This window comes from Thermobia domestica, chromosome 10 (genome assembly GCF_964235325.1).
Source record: "Thermobia domestica chromosome 10, izTheDome1.hap1.1, whole genome shotgun sequence".
In the NCBI taxonomy this organism is placed as follows: Eukaryota; Metazoa; Arthropoda; class Insecta; order Zygentoma; family Lepismatidae; genus Thermobia; species Thermobia domestica.
Genome location: NC_137463.1, coordinates 27,378,360 through 27,406,160, shown reverse-complemented (window position 1 = coordinate 27,406,160; position 27,801 = coordinate 27,378,360). Strand labels below are relative to the sequence as shown.

Sequence of the window (27,801 nt, the reverse complement as noted above, 5' to 3'; positions counted from 1 at the left end):
CATTTGACTTTTCTGTGAGATAGTGTTTACGCTTTCGTCGAACGATACTGCAAAAAATTCACAATTCACATTCACCGCCTGCATTCTGCTCAAGTCTGTCAGTCTTTCTCAACTACATCTCCATTGAATAAGTTATTATTGGCTTTTAACTTACGCTGTAGTATATAACTTTCTTCTATTTTACAAAAATATACTTATTCCATACCAATCCCAAAAACAATATTTGAAAAACAATTTTAAAACTTCCAGGTTCCTCGTCCAATTCCAGGCTATTTCCAGGTTTTCCAGGTCCAAAACTAAATTCCAGGCTAATTCCAGGTTTTCAAGGTTTTCCAGGTCAGTAGACACCCTGGTTCAGAAGACGCTGTTTCTAATGCATTGAGTAGTACAATGCACTGGGTCGTAGTGGGTCGGTGAGTTAGCATGGGTCATGGTAGGTCGGTGGGTCAGGGTGGATCAAGGTCAGCTGGCAGTGGGTCACGTCCTGTTGACCCACTCACAAATCTTGACCCACTTGACCCACTCCATCTCTGTACAGATGCAGTATAAGATCAATTCTTAAGGTACATCAGTCATTTCTCTGTTAAAGCAAGTAGAGTTTTATTAAGAAACTGTGAAGATGTTTGTCGAAGACTAAAGCTGCCCCGTGAGTGCATCCCTGGCGTAGTTAGCGCATATGTCTTTTGCAAACATGGTTCCAAATTCGTTTCCCGGTATGTTTTTCAAGTTCACACTTTTTTAGTATTAACACTACCAATAATACGTGTAATGGACTTTTATTTTATTTTATTTATTTATTTATTTATTTTTAGTAGGAACAATGTTGGCTTCTGAAACGTAGAATCAGGCTTCAAAGACTGATAAAAGAGATGATCTTAGCAATTCTTGGTAGAGCATGTAAACGAAAACAGTTCCGGTATAAGGAAACCCCTGAAGAATTTCTACATCAGGATACTCCAAGAAAAACGTTGTCTGTTCTTGGTATCTGCAGATTATTATCACTACATTAAAAACACTTCCGGCATCAAACAGGGTCATCAAACACCGTATCATGAATGGCCTCTGTTTACATACATATATACATACATGCTTACATTACATACGTACATACATCCACTTCACTACAAGCTGTTACATTTCGCTGTTCCAGCATTCCGATGGAAGTGCGGGAGTTGCAATGTGATGAATCAACAAAGAACTTATCGCTTGTGACGAATTTCCTGACGATATGCTTGCAATGATGTCACCAAAACAATACTAGCTTATTTGGTTTAATGAACTTTGGTGAAGCGATAGCAAAGGCACATTACCAGGTGCGATTTGATATATATATTGCAAAAGGCTATCCGCAATACACACTAGGTTGACAGCAGATAGACTGCAAAGTAGAAATGATAGTAAATAAATAATAAAAAAAAAATCCGTAAAATGACATCCCCAATATTCAAACTTGTTGGAAGAGATTCGATCTCCGGTGGAGCATTCAGTAGACAAATTTTAGATTTTATTCACGTTGTGTGCAAATAGTTGAATTGATTTTGAGTTTAACATTCCTTTCAGCAGCGAGGCTATATGAGACGGGATCTACTGATTAACGTGGAATCCGAACCACATGAGCTCCCTCCGGGTCTCCCACGCCAAAGGCGCGTACGCCTACCGCTTAGCCACAAAGGAACTCTTGTGTGCAAATAGATGCTGCAACCAATGAGACATAATGATTTAGTGATGTCTCTGAAAGACTAAATCAACGCTTAAAAAGGGATTTTCATTTAGAATTAGGAATTAGATTTTTGGGCTTTCGACGTCTATGGCCATGTTAGTCCTTCACGTATGAGGGATGACGTCACTCGGAGATCACACTATGGGAGGAAAGAAAGGATTGGGAAAGGAAGGAAGCGGCCTCGTACCTGAATATTAGGTACCATCCCAGCATTTGCCTGGTGTGAATGAGAAAATCCTAGAAAACTTCAATCAAGATGGATGACCTGAAAAACTTTGACACTTTCTCGACTGAGTGTCCCCACCGGGAATTGAACCTGGGACCGCCAGCACCAAAGACGCTGCAGTCTACGAAAGGCAATGGCCGAACAGACAGTGCACATTCAACTAGGTTATCTATAGCCAACACATCGATTACCAACGTCCACATTTCCAGCTTTTTATACCGAAATCCGATATCTCTTAATTCATGTAGTTCCAACACCGAAATATCTGTGCTTCAACTTGAAACCAAACCAAGATAGGACGCTTGCATTTGTCAGGTGGTCCCATATTCTTCGTAAAACAGTCGAATTCAAAAGTTATTGACAAAGTTGGGTATCCTATTTCTCTCATACTCTTCCTTATAAACTTACAAGGTAGTATTGCCTCATATAAATTGCATACTGTAAATAAACGATTTGAGGTCACCTGAAACACCATTTTAATTATTCAATTGAGCTCTTTTTTTTAATGGATTACTTTGGTTTGATTCAGAATTATTTTAGGGGGGTGCGAGTAAAAAAAAAGCGCACGTTTGAAAATAAGGACCGACAATATATTATATACAGGGTGCCTCAAAGTCCCCTGACATAGGGATAACTCTGTTATTATCAGAGTTACAACAAAATGTAAGGGGGGAGACCGTCCCAAATATGATGTTTTCAATCTAAAGTGAAGGTATTTTTTAAATTGGACGATCCGTTTGGGCTGTACACTCTTTATGCGCCCAATGTTAAATGAAAATGCAACGTTGCCATTTACCGGTTGGGGATAAATTTTGTAAAAGTATGATGAGTGGGGGCATGTTTGAAATGGGGGCTGGTCATCGACACGTTAGCGTAAAAAACAGCAACTTCATTCACTTATGTTGTGGGTCAAGGTAAATGGCAACGTCGCATTTTCATTTAACATTGGAAGCATAAAGAATGTACAGCCCAAACGGCTCGTCCGATTAAAAAAAAAAAAAAAAAAAAAAAAAAAAAAAAAAAAAAAAACTTTAGATTAAAACATCATATTGGAGACTATTTCTTCTCTTGCATTTTGTTGTAACACATAGCAGAATTACTCCATGTCAGGGGACTTTTGAGACACTATATATAAACTCATTCAGCATATATATTATAATGTGTGCATTAAATTGTTTCTTGTGTCGGTTTATTGTCAATAGCGTGCATGCACCATAGTTCCAGGGGTATAAAGCTACATATATTACATATAGTACCTATAAAGCAATATGATACAAGCCTAATGCAAATATTTTCTAAAAAATAAAACATTTTGCAGGAACGTTTTATGTATTTTGAGTATTCCCTTCCAAAATCCTTTCCCATTGTTACGGTATGGACATGTGTATAGTTATCTTCATAGCTACAGAAGCTCACAGAGCCAATAGGCCAGTCATTAGAGGTAAGACATCCAGTTCTTTTCTACTTTGTTTTATCTGAAATATTGGAAATTTAAAACCTGAAATAACATGCTAGACTTAAAATTACTAAAGAAATCAACGATTTTTAAAAAAACACAATGTTAGTTCTGCCGTTAAGTTTGTGCAACAGGAAGAGAATACCTTTCTTAAGGCAACACATCAAACAAGAAATTAATGTGAACACAAAATTAATACACACATACTATATATGCAGATGAAGCAAAGAAAACCAGTAGACAACCACTGCCAGCACAAGCGACTGGCCTTGCCTAATCTGGTATTGAGCAGTGTGTGTGCTGATGATAACAGGACCCCGAATTAATACGAATGATTGGCTATGAAGGACAGCAACATACTATCTTAGCCCTGTTCCAGCTTTAGACGGGACTTACTTTCTTTAAAGCTAACATTCCCTTCAATTGTCAAGCATTTCTTTTGTACCATTAAAAAAAAATAAATATATATATTATTACAATAACCTAAAAGTTGATTAGTTTTAAAATTACGTCATGCATATAAGAAAAGCTACCAGAATATTTATTGTGTATTGACAGCGTACAAGGAAAAAGTCATTTTACATCGTAAACAATGCCTAGTTAATAACCGGGCACTATACGTAGTCATATTCGGAGAAATCAATGACGTAATGCTAAAATTTCTGGTAGGTATATGTTTGACAGTTTTCAAAATTAGCGTAAACCTATTTTCAAATACCTCGTTCTTTCATAAAGTTAAGACGTGTATATGATGGGCTATACAAGTGTTAAGTGGGAAAAAAATGAAATCTTTGAGTTTTACGTCCCACGGTTATGCCGGTTAGGTTAAAGGAGACTGTGATTATGAGAAATGAACGAAAATGGTGGAATGAAGAAAGTGGGAGGAAACAGGAGAACCCCGAGAAAACCCACGCACACGGCATTTGTCCACCACAAAGTTCACTTGGCGGGGGCTGGGATCGAACCCGGGATCCCAAGCACCAGAGGTGAACGCTCTACCGCGGCCCCAAGTGTTAAGTAGGTATACGACCTAATATATCTGCATCTCTAGGAGAAACATACAGAGAGAATGCTAATTTTGATATCGGAAGAGTGATAATTTTAAGTCTAGCATGTTATTTCAGGTTTTTAATTTCCAATATTTCAGATAAAACAAAGTAGAAAAGAACTGGATGTCTTACCCCTAATGACGGGCCTATTGGCTCTGTGAGCTTCGGTAGCTATGAAGGTACCTATACACATGCCCATACCGTAACAATGGGAAAGGATTTTGGAAGGAAATACTCAAAATACATAATAGGTTACAAACTTGGTATTTACCTGGTGGGACTGAACAATATTCTGAAAATAAAACTGAAAATGGACGGTCCCGAGTTCGAATACAGAAATTTACGAGTGTTAGAAACAATGACCGTTTATCTATGCCACTTATTACCAACTGAACGGCACAGTTTGTTGCTCCTCTTCTCGGAAAACTACACGAAGAGATGAAGGAGCTGGCAGGTAAAATCAGAAGTGACAGGCAAATGAAAAATATTAACTCCAATCTCAAATTAAGTTTTAACAGGTTAACTGGTATTTTCATGTATTTCCCCTGATTCTTGTCATAAATTCTACCATATTAATAACGCATGACGAACACGTAAGATACAGATTGGGCTGAACAAAATGATAAAGATTGTAAAATTTCATGTAAACTTTTCAAGAAAAAAAATCGAGAGGATCTAGTTTAGTAAACCTAAAAATAGATGGTGTTGCGCCACGAGACGAGAAATTTCTCGACTCTCATGGACAAGGCTATTTCACCCAAATCTCGTCTCAGATCTCAAACACGGTTTTGGTGTTACATGATTCGAAGTGTAAGAAGTATAAATTGATAAAGTGCTTGCTCGAACAGAACGTTTGAAGACATTAACGGAAGTCGTTACAAAATATACTTCAACAATAAATATGTTTGAATATTATATCATGCCTTTTTTTTTTAATAAAAACCATGGTTTTTGCCAACCCTGGGGGAGATATATAAAAATGATCGAAAATGACCGAAATTAGAAATGAAATCTTTGAGTTTTACGTCCCGCGGTTATGCCGGTTAGGCTAAAGGAGTCGGTGGTGTGATTATGAGAAATGAGTGAAATGGTGGAATGAAGAAAGTGGGAAGAAACGGGAGAATCCCGAGAAAACCCACAAGCACGGTGTTTGTCCACCACAAAGTCCACGCGGCGTGAGCTGGGATCGAACCAGGGACCCCAAAGCACCGGAGGTGAACGCTCTACTACCACAGAGCCACCACCGCGACCGACCGAAATTAGCGTCGAATTCGTAGTTTTCGGGATTGGTGAGATAAACAATGACACTTCCAATGCAGCTTAAATCTAAATTCACTCCACGATATTAATGAAATGAGATGAAATTTTTTATTTTTACGTCCCACGGTTATGGAGACGGTGATGATGAGAGATGAATGAAATGGTGGAATGAAGAAAGTGGGAGGAAACGGGAGAACCCCGAGAAAACCCAGGCACACGGTGTTTGTCCACCACAAAGTTCACTTGGCAGGAGCAGGGTTTGAACCCGGGACCCCAAACACCAGAGGTGAACGCTCTACCACTGAGCCACCGCGGCCCCTCCACGATATTAATGTTTAAGACAAAATGCATCGTCTAACAGAGAGCGGTTGAGTAACAGTAAAAAGTGAGTAACGGAACATATTACTTAAAAAAAAAAAATTAACCCAGCAAAGCGGGTAATTGACAATAGTATTTCATAATTGACTATTAAACAAGTCAAAGTCTATTTTCATGCTTTTTTTTTTTTTTTCATCGCGTACAATATCTGCTATCCGTGTGATCGATTTGTGAAAGAAAACTCAGTTGAAGGACGTAAACTGAAGGAGAAAAAAAATTAAAGCTAGAAATTCAGATTCCTATTCATATTTAAAGAATTGACAACCAACCAAAGAAGCCAATGCTGTGTAAGCAGTTGAGACGTGTTGTGGCAGACGAATCTATTTGTTCTCATGACGTAGAAAAGTGAAATCAAAGTATGTTTGCTGTTCTGCAAAACGTTTTGTAGGATGTGGCAGTGAGAGTGAAGGAGTACTTCCTCGTGAAACACAACCAGCGTTTTTACTTTTCAACTTTAGTACAGGCTAGCGATTACGAAATACAATAAACATCGCAAGGAAAAAACATGTTGGAAATTCTAACAGTAAAGCGTAAGGCAAAGATGTATGTATGATTGATTGTGCACCAGATATAGACATTTTAGAATCAGAACTTAACTCAGGCTCAAGCTCATAATCTCAACGAGACTCACGCTAACTCAGCCTCGTACTCGTTTTTCTTTTTCAATGAGACTCACGCTCAGTAATCTCAATAACGCTCACGCTAACTCAGGCTCGTACTCGTTCCTTTAGTTTTATTCTTCTTTCTCAACGAGACTCGCGCTCAACAGGCTCACGCTAACTCAGCCTCTTACTATTTTTTCTTTTTCAACGAGACTCGCGCTCAATAATATCAATGAAGCTCATGCTAACCCAGGCTTGCATTCGTTGGTTTCGTTTTTCTTCCTATTTTTCTTTCTTTCTTTCTATATTTCTTCCCTACTTTGTATCTTCCTTTCCTTCCTTTCTTTATCTACTATATTTACCTCGCTTGAGCTCGAGCTTGCTAAGGGTTTGGGCTCACACTCGCATATATTTGCTTGCTCTCATTAACCTTATTAGCGCTCGTGCAGGCTCGGACTCGAGCTCTGGTTTGATATCCACTTACGTATAGGACTCGTGCTCAGTTGTTAAGCTCGAGCTCGATTTGAGCCCGACAGCCGGCATAACGAGTTTGAACATTTCTGGTGAGCACCAACAGACCGTCTGGAACGAGGGTTGCCAACTTTTGGTTGTGAAAAATCAGATAATAGTCGATAAAAATGTGCTTCAAACAAAATGTATAAATAATCGTACTGAACTTTTTCTCACTCTCATTTTTGTAAACTAAATAATGACATATTGCAGTTATTACTAAAGCATTTACTTACGAAATATGAACTCAATTATAGTAGGCATGTTCGGAGAACCTTGTCCGAAAACCTCCGTCCTCCACGAGTAAACTACCCCGTTGCGAATTTTATTTTAGGAGAAATTATTAACGCCAAATTATAGGGTTGTCAAAGAGATTTGTTTGTGAGATATGAACAAAATCGCCTATATTGTTTAAAAAATCGATTGAAACGAACTTAACCCAGAGAGAAAACTACACTTTCTGGATTTTTTCCCAAAAAAATTGACATATCATATTATATTTTGTTAATGACATATTTATTAAGAATTATAAACAAAATAGTCGGAGCAGTTTTCAAGAAAAAAATAAATTAAATATATCAGTTAACGTTCCACGTTTAGGCCGGTTAGGCTAAGGAAGACGGATGATTAAGGCAAGTGAATGATGATGGAAGAATTGGTGGAATGAGAAAGTGAGAGGAAACGCACGAACACGATGTTGCCCACCACTAACTTACTTGGCCAGAGATCGAACTAGGGACTCCACGCACCAGAGGGCAGCCGCTCTACCACTGAGCCACCATAGCCTCCCCACCTTCCGTTTTCAAGAAATTTGCAATTCATTCAGTTTTCACTCTTTTAATAAAACTACCTTTATGTTTAGAAATAGGGAAGAAAGTTCGAGTTCTGCCCCCCACGCAATAGAGAATTTTATAGGATCTGTAATTTCAACATTTCGTCCGGATACTTTGTACGGTATGGTCTCTCGGTGAGAGTACGAATATCAAAATAAACTTACATTAGAAAACTTTTCCCTATATAGAGAGAGGCCATTACACGTGTAAATGAAACTCTCGAACTCGATTGTTTTTTCATGATCATCATACTTTCTTCTTTTTTATCATACCTAACAAGAAAGAAGGAAAAAATAAAAAGAAAGATAGAAAGGAAGAAAGAAAGAAGGAAAATATAAAGATAGTACAAAAGCAAGAAAGGAAGAAAGAAAAAGGGAAAATAAAAAGAGACAGTAAAGAAAGAAAGAAAGGAAGGAAAAATAAAAAAGAAGCCGAAAGAAACTAAAATATAGAAAGAAAGATAGTAAAGAAGAAAAAGAATGAAGGAAAACAAAGAAATATAGTAAAGAAGGAAGAATGGAAGAAAAAAGGAAATATAAAGAAATATAGTACAAAAACAAGAAAGAAAGAAAGAAAAAAGGAGAAATAAAAAGAAAAATAGTAAAGAAGAAAGAAGGAAAAAATAGAAAGAAAGATAATAAAGAAGCAAGAAAGAAAGGAGAAATAAATGAAAAGTAAAACAGTAAAGTAGCAAGAAAGTAAAATAAAAAGAAAAAACAAGCAAGCATCAAAGAAAGGTAGAAAAGAGAGCTAAATAAAATGCAAGCAAGAAAAAGACTGAAAGCAAGCAGATAAGAAAGCAAGAAAGAAAGATAAACAAAAATAAAGCACGGAAGATAGATAAATAGAAACAAGTTAAAACAAAAAAAAATAAATCAAGTAAGATAGGAAGAACGGTTTATTTTCTCATTTCTTTCTGCTTAAGTTAACACTTCTTTAACATTTTTTACTGTCCGCAATTTTTTTTCGCATAAATCTGCAATGAATTAAACGTCCCAGAAATATATTGCATCTCCAACGTAATCTCTCTACTAAAACCGAAAATTGTAGCAATCTACTACAATTTCTAGTTTCATTGAAAAAAATATCACGCATTACAAACCAAACTCCATCGCATGGTGTACACGTGACACTGCTACTAGATAAACTAAGAAACTATAATTATATTTTGCTCTCGGCTTTACTTGATACATTTATTACGCATTTATTACTGGGTTAGTCAAAATGATGGAACCAGTTTCAGAAATTTATTCTGTAAAATCTAATAAATTATGTTATTATGAGACGCAATAAGATTGGTAAACTGTCAAAATTTTCTTCAAAAATATCACACGTGTTGTATGTGAACACCTGCCATAACACGGCACACATCAAGCCAGTCAATTTTCGTTTACAGATGCTTCCCGAATCTCTGAAATGTTCATACCACGTACGAATGGCCTTCCCCATAGATGGGTCTCTCCGATATTTGGTACGGAAATATCGTTGCACACTAATCATATATTTGTTTATAATCAAACCCAGAAAGATCTCTGTTCACCAGTCAACACCATTTTCCTTAACTGCTCATGCTGACTCCTAGCGATAGAAAGTGAAAACACTGTGCGATAACTAAACTTTGAAAGCTAAGCTTTCGAAGCGCGTATCTTACAACTGCATATATTCATTGGATTTAACAGAATGAATTTCTGAAATCGGATCCATCATTTTGACTTGTCTTGTATATTCTATCTCGTTTGTGGGGTCGCGGTGGCTTAGTGGTAGAGTGTTCACCTCTGGTACTTGGGTCTCGGGTTCGATCCCAGCCCCCGCCAAGTGAACTTTGTGGTGGACAAACACCGTGTGCGTGGGTTTTCTCGGGGTTTTCCCGTTTCCTCCCACTTCCTTCATTCCATCATTTCATTCATTTCTCATCTTCAACGTCTCCTTCAGCCTAACCGGCATAACCGTGGGACGTAAAACTTAAAGATTTCATTTCATTTCTATCTCGTTTCTTCTTCTTTTTCGGATTGTATTTAAAATGTAACACTCATGTCTAAAATAGAATATTTGTCATTAAATGATTTATCGTCCTAAAATAAGGATTAAAAAAAAACTATGTATTATTCATTGAACTGTGTTATGAACAACGGTTGAATACTATAAAGAATTTTTGCTACACACTGTGGTTAACCTCTAATATATTAATATGAATCTGGAATCCTCCGGTTAGGAAACCAGGTAGTGTAACTCTCAAGGATAACCAGTCTTGAATTTGGTTCGGATGCGAAACAGATTTAGACGAGTCAGCTGCCATTGGAGCTTAGCCTAACACCAACAATACTACTATATAAACATCAGCCTTGTTTCCTTCTTCTGTTTACATAACTAAATATACCAGAGGACTTATTGTTGCTGTACACGAAATAACTGGTTTTTGGCATATTACATGTGCTACGTAATAGTCGCGTAATTGTGATTACATATAAGTAATACAGTTAATATACGTACATAGTGAAAAGATTGGTTTTGATGACGCACCATAGATAAATGTATCTTATTTCTACGTACGATGGAGTGATTCATCTATATACAACATTGTTACAAACAATAATTTTACACGTCATGAAAACAATACTATCGTACATGTTTTCAGAATTGTTACTTAATTTATGGTGTGTGACGAAGTATTGAAGGACTTCGAAGAATATTCCTGCTCCTCCCTCGTACCTAAGACTTCAAACCTGCGAACTCGGCTTTTGAGATCAATAATTAAGCACGAGTCAGTATGAGCATTAGTCCCAGGGCCATATTTACGCATGGGTCACGAAGGCCCAGGTGCCAATTTTCCAGGGGCGGCATTTTAAATATCGAGATTGAAGTATGGTATGCGGAAGAAAACAAGAGGCTGTCCACAAAGGAGAAATTTTAGGAAGATCTACTAAATACTGAGAACAGTGTTGGTACCACAGTGCAACCAAGTTTTCTTTTAACGATGCTATGAGTGCTACTGTTTATTTGCTGGCAACGTAATCCGTGGATTTGGCTCTGCACGTCCCATTTCGTTGCTCGTGGCTCAACGCAAGTGAACGCGGCCGTGTTTTCTTTCGCCCAGGGATTAGGAGCGCAAAATTTTCTTGGACCTAGGGGCGTAAGATACCTAAATACAGTGCTGATTAGGCCTATATGCAGATAGCGAACTCGAACCCCAGTAAGGTCAGTAAATGCGAGCACAAACAAGTGCAAACTATTAAAAGCAGCGTGCCCTATTGTTTGTTTCGAGTTTAGCATCCCTTTCGAGCACGAAGCAGTGGCGGATCTGAACGGTAAAAGCGGGAGGGCGGCAGCCAGAATCCGGATTATGATAGGTGTAGCATGAGTTTACTATAAACTTTCAAAAATACACAAAGTGTAGCTTAAATTATTTTTACCACTCAAAAAATTGGGGGACATAAGCCCCCCGTTTCCGGGCTAGATTCGCCACTGGCGCTGAGGTTATTATGAGACCGGATCTAAAGTTCAAGGTGAAATCTGAACCACCACAATGCATTGAAATTTTAATGCTTCCCCCACCGGAAATCAAATCCTGACCCCAGTGCACCAAAGGCGTACGCGCTACCCACTAGACCAGTACGAAGAGCAGGTAGCGAGCCCCGAGTCTGGGCGAAGCATAAGACAAAGAGTTAAGGCTGTCTCGTCTCGAGAATGTTTTGTGAAAGTGATTGTGTGTGTGTGTGTGTGTGTGTATGTGTGTGTGTGTGTGTCTATTGGAAAAGCTTTGTCTCCTCTCGGATTATTATTATTATTTTACAACAATTCTGTCTTGTCTACTACGCAACCGTACTTGGCGAGCGCAAGGTCTACTGAGAATAGTGAGCTCGAGTTATAGTGAGCCCTCATTAAAATTAGTAACCGCGACCCTAATTGAGGATATTGGGCCAGAGTTATAGTGAGACCTCGTTGAGGTAACTGAGCGCGACACTCCATGAGGATACGAGCCCTAATTATAGTGACGACTCATTAAGAGTAATGAACGCGAACCTCAGTGAGGATAATGAGCTCGAGTTTTAAGATGGGTTGCCACGTTAAAAGAACTTGTAGCTGTCATAAAAAAAAAAAAATCTTGAAACCCTACCATATTTCACCGTGTACACATAGTCTTGAAAGGGTCATAAAACATTTTTTCCATCTTGCAAGGAGTTGAACAGTGTACAACTTTCTGGAACGTCTTGCTTGCTACCTGCTATAGCCCTCCCGCTGACAAAGGAAAAACCAGTTTCGCCGCTTCCGAATCAACGGATTCTTTTGGACCATGGTAGAAATAAGATATGTCTTATTTCTACCATGCTTTTGGACAAGGTGGAGAAGTGCGCCAAAATACATGTTTTTAATGAGGAGGTTCACTGTTTGTCCAGTAGAGTGCAGTGCTGCATGGGTGGTGATATCTTTCTTGCTTACAAGAAGTTGTAAAAGCTAAACAGTAAATAGAAAGATCAGGTAGCAAGTTTTTTTTTTTTTTTTTTTTTTTTGACAGCTACAAGATTCATGTAAAGTGGAAACGTGGTCATAGTGAGGTCTCACTGACATTAATAAACGCGAGAGTCAAATTATAATGAACCCAAACTCGAGCAAACTTCAATTACAAATCTATTGTATGAGATGCAAACAGACAATTTATCATTTAATTCACGAGCCCTTGCCAGGGATTGAATCTAGGTCTCAAGCGCCGAAGTCGATAATACTTATCATTTAGTAATTACGAAGATCTCTTTCGATGAATTAAAATGTCCAGAAAACCAAGGATCTGATCCATAAAAATAGCTATTTGTAATAACTGTTGAAGCAACCAATTATGCATCTCTATATGCAAGTACGTACGAGAGTATATGCATATCATATAGATAGTTGAAAGATAATATTCATTAACACGGATCAATCATCGCAATGCATAAACAAACTAACAACCTTGTTTATGTTTTCTGTTCACTCTCAAGTAAGAGAGGTAACAGGCAAAATATACTCTGAATCAACTTGTGTCTTCAAGTATCTGTTTTAAGTTAGTTTTTTTTTTCTACACCGTTAACTGATTACGTTGTAACCCATTTCTATTTTCGACATTCCGTTTTTAAGTTTGCGTGATCTTCTCCAACCGCACGATCAATCAATCAATCAATTCATTGAAAACCACTTCTCTCTCTCTCCCCCACCTCTCCCAACTGTGTTTGAAATGTATCATGTGAACTGAAGGACAAAAGAACAGCGCGAAGCGAGAGCTTCCTTGATTCCAATCAAGAGTCAACTCAAATTCCAACTCCAAAACATCCCAACAGACAAATACAATAACTGCTTATAATCTTAATGTGCTTTTTTTTTTTTTTTTTTTTTTTTGTCCCAGTCTCCAACGTTGAATGGAGCAACGCTGGCAGAGAGACTTGTATTGCGTCCTTGGTCAGTTGTACAACAAACACGCTGTGCCATTATATTCACGTGCTTTTATATTCAATAATCCCATTACATTATGCATTTCGCGGAATGTGCATGCATTCGTTCGTTTGATTCGAAATAATAATAGGCCAATAAGTACCAGTACTGGAGATGCTTCAAAACGAAAACGCCACATACGGAATCTTGACGCTAAACACAGTAATTAGTGACTTTTTGAAGTTTTTTTTTCTTTTTTAAATACAAAGGCGGATCTAGTCTACGGCCGGGAGGCTTAGGCCCCCCAGTTTTTTGAGTGACAATAATTGAAGCTTTTACGTGTATAAAGTTTAAAGTAGATTTTCACTTACGACCATTGGTCAACAGCGAGGTTATATATCACGAGAAAGTTTAAAAGTGGGATGTGAACCACTGTAGTGCATCGCGGAATGACGGCAGAGAAGAAGTTCTTGCAGTGAGAATGAAGTTTAACGCCGAGAGAAGAGAAGACGCCGTGACACACCAGTAAACCTTGCGGTGTTAACTGAGGTGTGCTCCCCAACAAAGTGATCTCAGAGCTGAGATACTTAAAGACTCTGCATTGAGTCAATTAGAGAAGAGAAACTGTGTTTCACTGTGTTCTAATAAAGAAAAATTCACAACACATTTAACACACACCGCTTCCTGTGGAAATAGGCATTGTTTTTCGTCGGCTGGACCCCCTATTGTGAGTCAAGCTTCGCGCTGGCCATATAGGTTGTACAGCCTTTGGCGACAGTCGGCTGACGAGAACGCAATACTATCTCCCCGGGACAGCTTAGAGAAGCACAAGACACTAAAAATTTAGAGACTAACGGGCCCTTTGAAGGACCAAACCACCCCTATAGTGCAAAAGTGACATTGTGTGTACTCAGAAAGTGTGGCCCTTTTCAGGACCAAAGTGCAAAGTGTTACCAAACATGCCGCGTCCAAGGAAGATGACTCCTACCCGGAGAGTGCCAACCGTGCAAGACAAGACGGAGCGAGGGGAAGCTTCGTTCGAGATCACCAACCCAGATGCCTCAATAAATTTTGACCTGCTAGTAACGCTAGTCAACTTTAGCGGAGGGTTCAAAAGAGGAAGGGACATTATGGACCTTGTAGCAAGTAAGATGGACCTAACAAACGTGAAGATGAGAAAAACTGGACACAGGGAAATTACTTTTCTTTTTTCCAATCTTGTTACAAAAAATATGTTCCTTCGGCTATTCAGAGCTTCCGAGTTCGGCCCACAAGCGTACTTCGTGGAAGATGAAGAAGCCAACAACACAGAAGAAGAAGCCCAACAAGAGAAACACGACAAACAAGACCAAGATAAGAAGAAACCAACAACGCACAAAGACGAACCTTCCTTAGAAGAGAACAACACACACCAAGAAACCAATGAAGGAAGAGCTCCAGAAGAATCGAACGGCTTCACCCTGGTGAAGCCAAGAAGACAGAAGAAAGAAGCCAAACAAGAAGAAAAACAAAAGCACACCGGCCCTCTTCAGGACCAAACACCCAGAGAAAATCAGAAGACAGAGCAACGATCACCCACAAAAGCCAGCAACCAAACCCACTCTTCACCCCTGCCACATAATAGAGAGAATCATGATGGACCAATAGCTACAGCAGAATCCAGGAGCAGAACAAATCAAAGCAGAAGAAACAGCACCACCTTTACATGCGTCGTAAAAAGTGTACCAACTAACTTAGATGTGGAAGAAATAAAGTTGGAACTTAGGAAACAAAAACTCAACATCCGGAACATCACAAGAATCAAAACGGACAGAGGCCCAACACCCTTGCTGAGAATTTTCTCTGACGATCCACAGCAAGTGAACCAGCTACTAGCAACCGGAGTGAAGATACAACATAAACTATACAAAGTAGAAACTTCGAGGACGCTCCCAAGGCCGATGCCATGTCATAACTGCTACCAGTACGGGCACCTGAAGTACTGGTGCAAAGAAGAGAGAGTATGCAACCGCTGTGGCAAACAGCACAAAGAAGAGTGCAACAAACAAAGAAACAATAACTTCTGTGCCACGTGCATCAGCGATTCACACCGTACTGGTAGCAGCAGTTGCCCAAAAAGACCGTCAGCGCAACAACCAAGACGACCGCCACCACTAATAACAATAGAAGACAAATCAGATCCAACCACCGGCTCTTTTCAGGACCATCAGTCACCACAAACGCCCAAAACAAGTACAGAAGAAGAAAGCAACAGTGAAATGAAGAAATGGATAGAAGCAGCAATAGAAAAAGCCACAAACAAAATAGTAACTTGGACGACATACATACTCACAACAACCACAAGTCAACAACAACGCAGAAACCTCACAATAGCCATAACAGCAGCGTCCAGAAAAATCTTCGGAAATACAGTCAACGCAATTACAACCACTACAGGCCAGATCTACATCAGCAACACCTACGCAGATACTGTGAAGAGGAATACAAACTTAGACAGACCACCATTAAAGCAGAAGAAGCAGTGCGGAGATAACAGTGTAGAGCAGGGGTAATCAACGCAACTGGGACTGATGCAAACCGATGACGACCTGGCGAGACCATGGACAATGAATACAGATATGCATGCTTAAAAAATAACAGACTTCCCTACTAACAAAACACCTCCCAATTACAGACAACACAGCTAGTGTAACATTTACAGATAGGTTTTGTAATTTAAATTAAAATATAATTTATTAATTTATTAATACAGACATTTTTACATGGATTTTCACCACCCTTCACAAGTGGTTTTGCCATGTAAATACTATTGCATGCAGCATGACCGATACAGGGGGTTTTTTCCTGGATTCCAGGTTTTTTGTCCCTCTATCAGGACAATAAAATCTTCTTACGCGCTTTCCTGTCTTCTAATTTACTCTTCTTTCTTTCTATTTACACTTTATTTACAGATACGCGTGTAAATGTCTTCCGAAAAGATAGAAACCGCGAGACATACCCACCGACAGCAGCTTTAGGCTACTAATTGCATGGGGGAGAGGCATGTAGAATGTTGGTTGATGCCTTACCCACTATCCAGGGCGCGGGCTTTCCCGAGGGGCGTCCTTATTTTTAACTTTTCTGTTTCTGTTTCTGTAGTGCATCGCCTACCATCGGAAACCGCCCGAAACCTCGTGCGGGCTCGCCACTCGACCAGACGAGATTCGAAGAAATGTTATCTGTGCACGTATCTGTGGCAATAAATGTTTCAAGATCATTGTCATCTTCTTTATGTTCACCGGTATAGGGAAACTTACTTTCTTGACGCTGCTCGTGTCAATATTATCTTTATCGTATTTTGTAAACACAGGCGGAGGCACTTTGCCGCGAGTTGAGATGCTTTTATGCTAAATGGTCTTCACTCATCTCACCTCTTAATTTTGATATAATCTGTTTTAATATAATATTGTCTCGTGTATTTCCTTCACCCCTATTTTCCATTACTTCCGCACAAAACAAGCTCTTAAACAATGCTCTAACCAGTTTCTTTTCCTCTCTTCAATTTCGTTGAATTGCTTCAATTATTCTCTTTCCCCCTACTATTTCTACAACTTCCTCATTGGTCTTCCGTTTGAATCAACTTGTTTTCTTCATCTTTTCTATACCCACATTTCGAAATCCTCTAATCCGTTTTCATTGATTTTCAATAGTGTTTATATTTCTGCCCTGTCCAATAAAGACTCCACACGAAGCAATTACATATTTTTCTTAATTTTTATCCAATGATCAATAAAATACATATTTTCTTTCTCCTAAAGGTTACTTTGCCATTTCTATCGTTGCTTTTATTTCACGTCACAAGGTGTTCAGTTGGATCCATGTTTTAAATAGGTATATTGTTAGAATGAATAACAATGTATTAATATAGCCAAATATAAACGAGAAAGAACTCTGGGCAAATAATTACAGTTATAAAATGTGCTGGAAGTGTGTCTAAAGACATAATTATGCCCATACCCAGCTGGATATCATGTTAAAGATGCTCGACTTAACATGTCAACATTGATACTGTTTGCTTTAATTGTGATGTTGGTCCGAAGATTCTGAGTAGTATGTTGACTTCTTTCTGTAGACTATCCGTCACGTAGTCCGACGAAAAAAAATATCTTCCGATGGCGAGGTCTGGTGACCCCGGAGGCCACAAATCCCTAGATGATTAAAAAAATGGAACAATGCCAATGGTTCCAAGTTAATCTGCGACGTTGCCACATAGTGTAATTTTAAATCTGCATAGGGCTGAAGGTCCTGGAGGGTATACGTTATACAGCACTTTCGCGTCATTTTGACCTGAATAATAGCGCTCTGTCTTCGTGGGCGCCATTTTTAGAACACCCGATATGATATATTTTATATATGTATATTATATAATTTATGGTATTACCTTAAAACCCTGTAAGGAATTCATTCGGGTTGCCGAGACCACAGGATAATACAAAACGGTCTTAGGGAAGATGGGTAAAACCAATTGTGTGTGTAGACTGAACTTAACACAGGATATAATCTTCTGACAAGCTTTGATTTCCACGACGCTGAACTTCGGATTTCATGAACCAGATAGAGGGAAAGCGAACAAGTTAAGAATTGCTAAATAAAAGCAGAGGTCCATCGTAATATGACCAAGCTTACCAACCAAAAATCTGCCATCTCTAATGAAGAAACGTCTTGATTTATTCCAGGAAGTTAGTTATAGTACAGGTGATACACAGATACGATAGTTTTTTTTTTTTTTTTTGTTTTTCTTTTTAAATTTGAAATACAGTCTTTAATACTCAATAAATTAACTCTGTTGTAGTGTTACTAGGACAGCAAATAAAGATTTGACAGTTGATGTTTTCTTCATAATACTCGTGAAATTTACTTTCCATGATAGTACGCGAAGAGAAATCATGGTACCTCTATACTCGCCCACGCCCCATACAATTCGATGTCATAAATTTCCCAATTCTAACGAACGGAACATGGAAACACATGTAAGCCAAAAACGAAGACTATAGGAAAAAGAAAGCTAAATTCGTTAATATTCTGTGTTGGAAATGCGTGAGGCCGAAAATTCCAGCTGGAAATATGATACAGGAAGGGAAAAAACTTTCATTTTCTACGATTTGTAACAAAAAAAACAGGGAAATCATATGTTTTAAAATTCTCTTCTCGGCATGTTATATGATTCAGCAAAATGCAATTCGTGATAGGCACTTAATTTTTAGGCGAAAGTGTTCGAGAATCTATAGTGAATTATAAACCGAAATCAAAATATACAGAAGGCTGAATTGTAACGAAACTTACAGTTTACTGACACACTGATACGCCTAATAGGCTAAAGGACACAATGATTACAGCTAGTAAACAAGAAAGTGTTTATTGGAGTTCAATATTCATTGTCAACAGCAAGCCTATATACCTGGAGTCGAACCCAAGTCTTTCGATTTAAGACGTAGAAAACTGTCTTTACGTATTTAACCACAAGAAAAAACTCCTTGGTTAATTGGTTTGCAGTTTAATGAACATTTTTAGCACTCTATATGAAAGATGGACTTACAGATCTAAACATGGGATCCAAACTAGACGAACACACACTGAAAATCAAATCGGGACCTTCTAAAGAAAATAAAACTCCATAGCCTAAGCATATGTCACGCAGTTCTCCACGACGAAATTCATGAATGAAGAAGAAAATTGAAGAAAAAAAGAAAATTATCAATGCTCACTCACTTAATTTGGGATTGAACCTGTAACCGACCACAACAAACGAGTGCTGCTACCGTGGCTATAACTGCCAGTTCAGTGTTTAAACCTTTCTTTCTTTCTCTCTCTCTCTCTCTCTCTCTTATATATATATACTATATATATGAATAATAATAGTCCTATTTATAATACAAAAAAATCATATCACTCTATGAGTAATGCTAATTCCTAATAGTAGGACCTGCATAGTCTGGCTAATAGATGTCGCCACCAAAGCTAGCTGCATGCCTGATGTCAATAGATGTCGCTAGTATGTCAGCAATTTGCAGATTTAAAACAATTGTGACTATTTAATTGTAAATTATAAACTGTTTGGTTTCAAATTAATTGTTTGAAAAATGGATAATGATAGTAAACATGGATTTGCTTGACTGTTTGCAATCAGTACAAGAATTAGAGATTTTAATTAAGTACAATTTTAACTTATAGTGAACAGAGGGACAAAGGTTTGGGTGTACAAACTAATCATCATCATCAACATAGGTACTCTGCCCTTATTAGCAGGTCACTTGCCGCAGCTGAGAAGCTTCCATGATCCACGTTCCTCCGCTAACCTCTTCGTCTTCACGTATGATCTTTCTGTTTTCATACCATCCATTAATTGTAGTCTCCTTCGCCCCTTCCTCTTTTTCCCGCCACCATACTCTCTACGACGTCCCTCATGATACAATTTCTTCTTATGCAATGTCCCAACCAGTTTCCCTTCCTCTTCTTAATAATATCCAAAATTGTTCTTTTCTCTTCCACCATTTCTAAGACCCTCATCCGTTTTCCTATCGATTCAGTTCTTTCCATTTTTTTCCACACCCACATTTCTAACGCTTCCAGTCGTTTTTCAACATTTTTGGGTAATGTCTATGTTTCCGACCAATACAGTACAATACTCCACACGAAGTATTTTATGAGTCTTTTTCTCAACTCTTTATTCAAGGTTCCACAAAATAATATTTTCTTTCTCCTAAAGGCTTCTTTCGTCATTCCTATCCTTGCTTTTATTTCACGTTCACACTTCATTTCATTATTAATAATACTACCCAGGTAACGAAAACTATTCACTTGTTCTATTTGGTCTATACCAACTAATAAAAATAATAATACACAGCAACTAAAGCTGGAAATGCAGAGTAGATATTTAAAAAGTTCTCAAACTCATTTCATAAAAATTCCGTGACACGAAAGGACTTTGGGAGCTCCTCTGTGGCTAAGCGTTTAGCGTACGCGCCTTTGGCGTGGGAGGCCTGGGTTCGATTCCCGGCGGGAGCTTATGTGGTTCGGATTCCACGTTAATCAGTAGGTCCACGTCTCATATAGCCTCGCTGCTGAACGGGACGTTAAACTCAATATCAACTCAACTCAACGAAAGGACTTTGATAAAAGTTCTAGGTGAAATTACGGGTGAAAGTTTTGTACATAATTTTAAAATGAGACTAGCTATATACACTTTCCGAAATTCTAGACGAGAATCGAGACAAGACTTCTGCAAAATTTACAAGACCGAGACGAAAAAGATTTATTTCTCATCTCGTTTCGTCGGCAACATTAGCGCACAGTTTGCGCATCTGTGGTGAGCCCTACTGTTAGAAGTAGAGTAGAGTAATGCTAGCCTAGCTTATATTGGTCTCAATCACTCTTCAGTTCCACATTTTCCATTCCTGTAGCATCTCAGAAAAAAACTGTGTACAGTTCTTGCACCATTCCTTTGTAACATTTAAATTAAAAACCTTTGCGCTGTCTGAAAAGTGAATTTACACCAACTGTGAAGGCTTCTATATTACGAACACAATCAACATTACCTGTGATGATAATGACTTCTCAGTTATATAGAATATAACCACTATACCAATACCAAATCATACTCAGATTTCTATATGACCTCCCTCGGGGGTATATGGTTAGTGTACACGTCTTCCGAGCAGGAGGCCTGGGTGTAAGCTCATGTGATTCGGATTCCACGTTGAACTGTAGGACCACGTCTCATATAATCTCACTTTTAAGTGGGACGCTAAACCTCAAACTCAACGCAAATTTCCTTATATCTCGTAGGTATACTCGAACTACTGGCATACACTTTGCCACAAATTGATAAGTTTACATGTATCATAATCATTAAAGTTTTCGTATAGACGTAACAGTTCTTCCTTTTGATCTTATCCATCAAGCGTATACTTTGCGTCTCCCTCTTTTTCCTTCCATCATACCATCACGTCCTTCAGGAGGAACTTCTTCCTTAGATTATGTCCCAATGAGCTTCTCTTTTTCTAATTACATCTAGAGATGCGCACGAGATTAGACAGAGTTTTCTTAATGAGATTAGACAGGACACAGCTGTTTCAACAGGACCCGATACATTTTTCGACACGAGACCATCACTTTTTCAACAAGTTTTCGAGAGGAGATAGCTTGTGCCTAACCAGCCTAATTAGTTGTTCTTTTCTCCCCTACTGGCATTTGCTCATTCGTTTTCCGTTCGACTTAGCTCCCCCCCCCCATTATTATGCACACATACATTTTGAAACAATGATACGTCATTCGTCGTCGCTAATACGTAGTATACAAGTTTCTATTCTGTCAGGTACAAAACTTCACAGAGTATCTATTTTTTTCTTGTCTTTACTCAGGGTGCCCAGAAGGAAAGTTGGGACGAGTTATAGAATGGGAATAAGTCATTGAAATTGTGAAGGGGAGGGGGTGGAGATGACATTTTTATCCACTTATTAACTGCTTCTTCTAGCTGCACTGGAATACCGCTTCTCGTGAGATAACCGAAGTCAAGAAGTGTCGGGTCTGGTCAGAGGAAAGATGGGTGAGTGTTCGTGTATCACCAGATGATTGGCAGTGAAAAATCCACTCAGCGTCGTGCGAACAATTGAGGAGCTAATTGGTAGCAAGACGTATCGAACTCTAGTATAGAAAGCCAGCATTAACGACAAGGTGAGCTGGTGTGCTAACCACACATCAGTCTAAATACATGAATACCATATAAGCTGGCTAGTAAATTCTGTCTCTCCCTGCCACTTCTTAAGAACTGTTGCGACATGACGTTTAGTAACTAAAACTATGCCCCAAAAAACATATTATTTAAATTATCAAGACTACACCACGCGCGGAAGGGCAGTATCGGAGATTACAACCATTAAGGAAATCTACTGTTCCTGTGAAAACACATGTAAGGAGAACTTTTACAGTGCAAGTTCGCCATGCACCTTGGGGAGTGGTGTGAGGATGAACACCCCTGTTTTAAATATGCTTAATTAAAAATAACGTTGCTCACATTTTCATACGTATATTTGTTGATACATTGGCTGACGTAAACTGCATTCTACTATAATCAAGGGAAACTTCATGAAAATACAGAAAAAAGAAGATAAAATTTTAAATTTAACGTCGTTCATGGGCTTTAGGCTAAAGAAGAAAGATGATCACTAAAAGTGAAACAATTGGTATAACTAAAATCTGAGAAGTGAAAAAACATCGTGAAAACTCACGAACACTACTTTGTTTACCAGAAATTCATGTAGTCTGGGGTCGAGCCAGGGACCAAAGGAGAATACTCTACCACTGAGCCACTATATCCCCGAAAACAAAATCCATGTTTACTGATTTACGAGACACTCGTCTGGTGATATTTATACTTAATTTACAATGAAAAAGCATGTCGCATAATAAGAATACATGTTTTTAAAAGTTTGAGTTTCCCTGATGGGAAACAGTGACGACGCTAGAAGCGGGACAGGGGGCGCCCACCAGACACGTTGTATTGTAAAATAGCTCAAATATTACAAAACTATTATCTTCAGTATACGAGAAAAAAAAATCTGCTCCTCTAAAAAAAAAAAAAAAATCTCTGTCCCTTCGCTTGTCTATCCCCCAATAAATTAAAGTTAGCATTAGAACTACTTGGAAAATACTCTTCCGGTATCTGTATGCTTTTATGTAAGACACCAAACTATTATTCCTTCGGTGATAAAGATAATTAATTACAAGTAGCCTTAGAAAACGACAAGGACAAGCTGAAGATGAACTTAAAAGCATTCTGATTTGGAGGAAGTAATATTACTGAACACTGTTTCAGGGAATGGATAAAGAGGACACGACCCCATAAGATTTTTCCTGGCTCTGATTGATTGATTTGTATTTTGCGTCCTCCGTCAGCAGTGAGGCTATTTAAGACAAGACCTACAATTTAAAGCTCTGAGGAGAGTTTGATGATCTACAGGGAATCGAACACTGTGCTCTATGCACCAAAAGGACGAGCAATGACCACTAGACAACCTTTACCCTGCCTCTGGAAATTATATGTAACATTGGTTGTAGTATCTAAATTCGAAGCTATAAGCTTCCTTAAACTTAATAGTAGCCAACCTAAAGTTTGCTGCTCAATTAGCTACAGGTCTAGTATGTAATTACTGGCGCAAATTCCTGGGGGATGAGGGGGACATATCCCCTCCAATCTTGAAACTGAGAGGGACTGTCTCTCCCGCAATAATCCGATTTGAAATTTGTTTTTGGAGATAAATTTGATGATTTTTGTCTGAATGTCACAAAGGAACGTGAGATGAAATTGATGTCCCTTAGAATGAGCCTCAAATCTGCTCGCCTCCCAATGTTCATGACAACTCTGATCCTCCACAACATTGTTTTTCATCTTCATAAATATTTTGGACATCGCAAAAAAAAAAAAAAAAAAAGTCTTACCCCCCCCCCCCAATGTTGAAGACAGATTTGCGCCGCTGGCTGTGATCATTCATTTTGTTTACTCCCAACATTTGCAAGCTTTTAATTTTTTTTAAATAAAGCATTATAATAACGAGTAATCGAAAGGGAGTTATATATATATATATATATATATATATATATATATATATATATATATATATATATATATATATGTATAACTCCATATTAAGGTCGAAAATCTTTGTAATCTTTCAGTTTAACATCCACGGTTATGCCCTTCTTTAGGCTGAGGGGGACAGATGATTAAGGCAAGTGAATGACGATGGAAGAATTGGTGGAATGAGAATGTGGGAAGAAACGGGAATACCCTGAGAAAACTCCGGACCCCATGCACCAGAAGTAAGCGCTACCACTGAGCCGCTCTAACCCCCCGTACTCAGGTGGAACTGGGTTTCTAACCCCACAGACATTCATCGGGAAGTTATTATTATTATTATTATTATTATTATTATTATTATTATTATTATTATTATTATTATTTTAGTTTCTCTCTCAATCGCACCGAACAAATGGTGGAATGGTATCTAAAAACAGTTCTAGATGCTGATAATACTTGTTTAATAAATGAAAAAGGTATAGACTAGTCAATTTGTTCAAAAGTATATACTCATTTTCAAAATATTGAGTAATTCGAATTTTATGTTTGATTTCAGGACCGAGGCTACATGAGGAGAGCACTAGAGACCTACTTAAAAGCGAAATCCCAACCATTACTCGAGTTTGTACTCAAGTAATTTACTCAGACTGGAGATCAAACTCCGAGCCACTCACTATTGAAACAGATCAGATAAATATTACATAAACACATATTTTACTATTCTAATACAACGAAACCATTCTAAATTTACCTTAGTGACCACAGTGACCAAATGTAAATACAGTCTATAGTTCTTGATTAGCAGTAGCGGTTCTAGCCTGGGGCCCGGGGGGCGTAGGCCTCCCGGTTTTTTTGAATGACAAAGTAATTTAAGCTATTATTTATATATATTTTTAAAACTCATGGTATACTTATCATAGTGTAGGTTTTGGCTGCACCCCCCCCCCCTAGTTTTTACTTTCTAGATCCGCTACTGTCGATTAGTTTATCTTTCTTGGCGAATTTGTTAAATTTTGTTCTTGCCAAAATAAATCATACAGCAGGAAAACTTTCCTGATCGGTTTGCATCTGTTCACGAAATGTGGTTCAGTAATATGGCTGCAAAATGAATATTCTTAGCAATCCTTAGATAACTTCCGCATTCTTCGGACTAAGTTTAATAACCAATATCTTCGTAAACAACCACCTGGAAAAAAATTGAAAAAATCTTGCAGAACTGTCGACTACTCACCATTCAGGTACATTTGATGTTGATGACGCCATAATTGGTAATGACACCAGCGCGATGACGAATCATCTGTCATCACAGGCTGTTGGGGATGCGTTTCGTGTTGGTAATTCATTGTTGTTGTCGTGGTTGGGGTGGTGGCTGCCGTTGGGGTGTTATTGTCGCACACGTTGGATCTAGAGGGTAGGTCAAGGGTCAAAAACGTTCCCCGTCCCTTGCCCCCCTCCACACCGAACGCCGCCACTGGGGTCCTTGCAAAAATCCAGCCAGATTTGACCACTAAAAAACACACATAACAACTTGTATCACGCACTTACTAATGCTGAATCCGTTCTTATGCCTCTCTTACAGTACACGAACCAGAAAACACTTTTTGAGAAAAGTATCCACAAAACACTTTATTATTACTATTATTATTTGCACACGTTTATGGTAAAGGGTTTCTTGTATTTATTGCACGCACGTAAAATTCGCAAACTTGTTGCGTACTTTTATTTTTTGTAGGTAAAGAAAACTAAAAAACAATGTGACAAGTGAAGTATTGTACTATAATGCAATGTCTGCACACAGGATTGTCACGATCACTTGTTGGGTGAAATAACCACGCTAGCAGACCGGACACAATCTTCCGATGGTGATATACCGCGCGCGGCTGCTTCTATGAGCGAGTGAGTGAATGTAATGTAATGTAATGTGTGTATCGGTCACTAGGTCTGTGAAGCGGAGAAGCAAAACCGCACTTGGCAAAGAGTCAAAGCGGGATCGCTGTGTGGCTGTTCAGTATGTTATGTGAAGTGGATGGAGAGAGAGAGAGAGAGAAAAAAAGAACGAGTAGAGGCGAAACTCCTTCGTTGGTTGGTTGATACACGGTTGCCAATTTGCGTTTTGTTCGTTCACGAGTAGGCGAGTAAGTGCGTGCCCCAAGGGCGGCAACACCGTGTTGTTCACGGCAGGAGAAAGTGAGAGGGGTTCGGGACGCCACGGAAGAGATAGGAGGGAAAGTAAAGGAATACAGAACTTAACAGTCAGAGTTTCTAACTATTGCGATATTTTACATTGCGACATAATTTTTGTTACTGAGACATTACACTGATTGAAAGAAATCATTGACTAGAACAGCTTGCAGGACATGGTTTCATTAAGCAGAGGTTATTTTACGCAGTCACGTCTCATTTTCAAACCTTTTTCTTTTTAAAATAATTGACTATACGAATGTGATTGCCTTAAGAGAATGTTTCTCAACCTTTTGCAAGTAGTGTGTCCACTTCAAATAGTAGGTATTTGGTCAGATATCCTCAGTGCTGACAAGAAACGTTAGACTACAAACAACCAATAAAATCAAATATGGAACCTACGGGTGCCCATTTCCAGCGAAGGACTTGAGCGGAACCCCAAAATTTACCATTTTCCCTCTAAGTTTGCCATTCTTCTACCAAATTTACCATTCCTCTCTCCCAAATTTACCATTTCCTCCCAAATTTACCTTTCTTCTCCCAAATTTAGCATTCATCCTTCAAATTTATCATTTTTCTCCCAAATTTACCGTTTTCTCCTCCAAATTTCCCTCCCTTACCATTCCTTCCAAATTTACCATTCCTCTCTCTCAAATTTACCTTTCTTCTCCCAAATTTAGCATTCATCCTCCAAATTTATCATTCTTTTCCCAAATTTAAATTTCATCCTAAAGTTACCATTTTCCCACTAAATTCATTCTCCCAAATTTAGCATTCATCCTCCAAATTTATCATTCTTCTCCCAAATTTGCCACTCTTCTCCCTCAAATTTACCATTCTTTCCGCAAATTTAGCGTTGTTCCGCAAATTTACTATTCTTCTCTCTGAAATTTAACATTTTCTTCCAATTTAACATTCTTCACCCAAATTTAGCATTTTCTCCCCCAAATTTAATATTCTCCCCCGCCAAGTTTACTTTATTCTCTGTAATGTATCATTTTCTAGTTTGATTGTACTATTTTCAATGGAAAATGACCTCCTTTCCAATAATCTGATTGGTGCTATCTGCTCCTTAAACCCGCCTGTAGACACTCCTGATGGGACCCACTTGTGTTCATACCTAGGGATGGTCAGTTCACTATTTTTCCAAGAAAAAAATACTATTTTTTTTAACTTCACTTCTCTGTTATCGTGGAGATTTCTGTCATTATTGACCACACGATTCGTTGCATCGCTAAAGGAGAAATGGACTTCATAATTCCTTGCTTGCAGAAACTCAATAGTTCTATCGGAAGTAGTATTTTATTTGTCGTACCAATCTGACTCGTCTGGTATTCTTTTTTTCCCCTTTCTTCTTCTACACTGCTACTCTCGCTTCGTTTTCCTTTCTATTTCTCTCTGTTGCTATCTATTCTATTCTCTGTTCTATTTCTCTCTGTTGCTACTCCGAGCGTATAGCTCCGCCCTCCTCAACCTTTTTTTCTTTGGGGCACACCTAAGTACGTTTCAAACTTTCGCGACACCCCTGCATGTGATTTTTATCCTAAATGCCAAAAAGCAAACACAAGAAG

General features: G+C 38.5%; 1 protein-coding gene across 7 annotated transcripts in view; it reads right to left on the bottom strand.

Moving 5' to 3' along the window:
* The window catches only part of Pdp1 (PAR bZIP family member Pdp1), a 387,293-nt gene extending 361,158 nt beyond the window's left edge, over nucleotides 1-26,135 (bottom strand). Inside the window, exon 1 of one of the 7 annotated variants that reach the window (XM_081727904.1) lies at nucleotides 25,281-26,135. In XM_081727904.1, the coding sequence (XP_081584030.1) occupies nucleotides 25,281-25,392 (112 nt within the window). In that variant the 5' untranslated portion in view covers nucleotides 25,393-26,135. The remainder of the gene's footprint in view (nucleotides 1-25,280) is intronic. The other 6 variants (XM_081727907.1, XM_081727905.1, XM_081727906.1 and 3 more) reach the window with 6 other exon arrangements.
* Nucleotides 26,136-27,801: the final 1,666 nt, after the last annotated feature.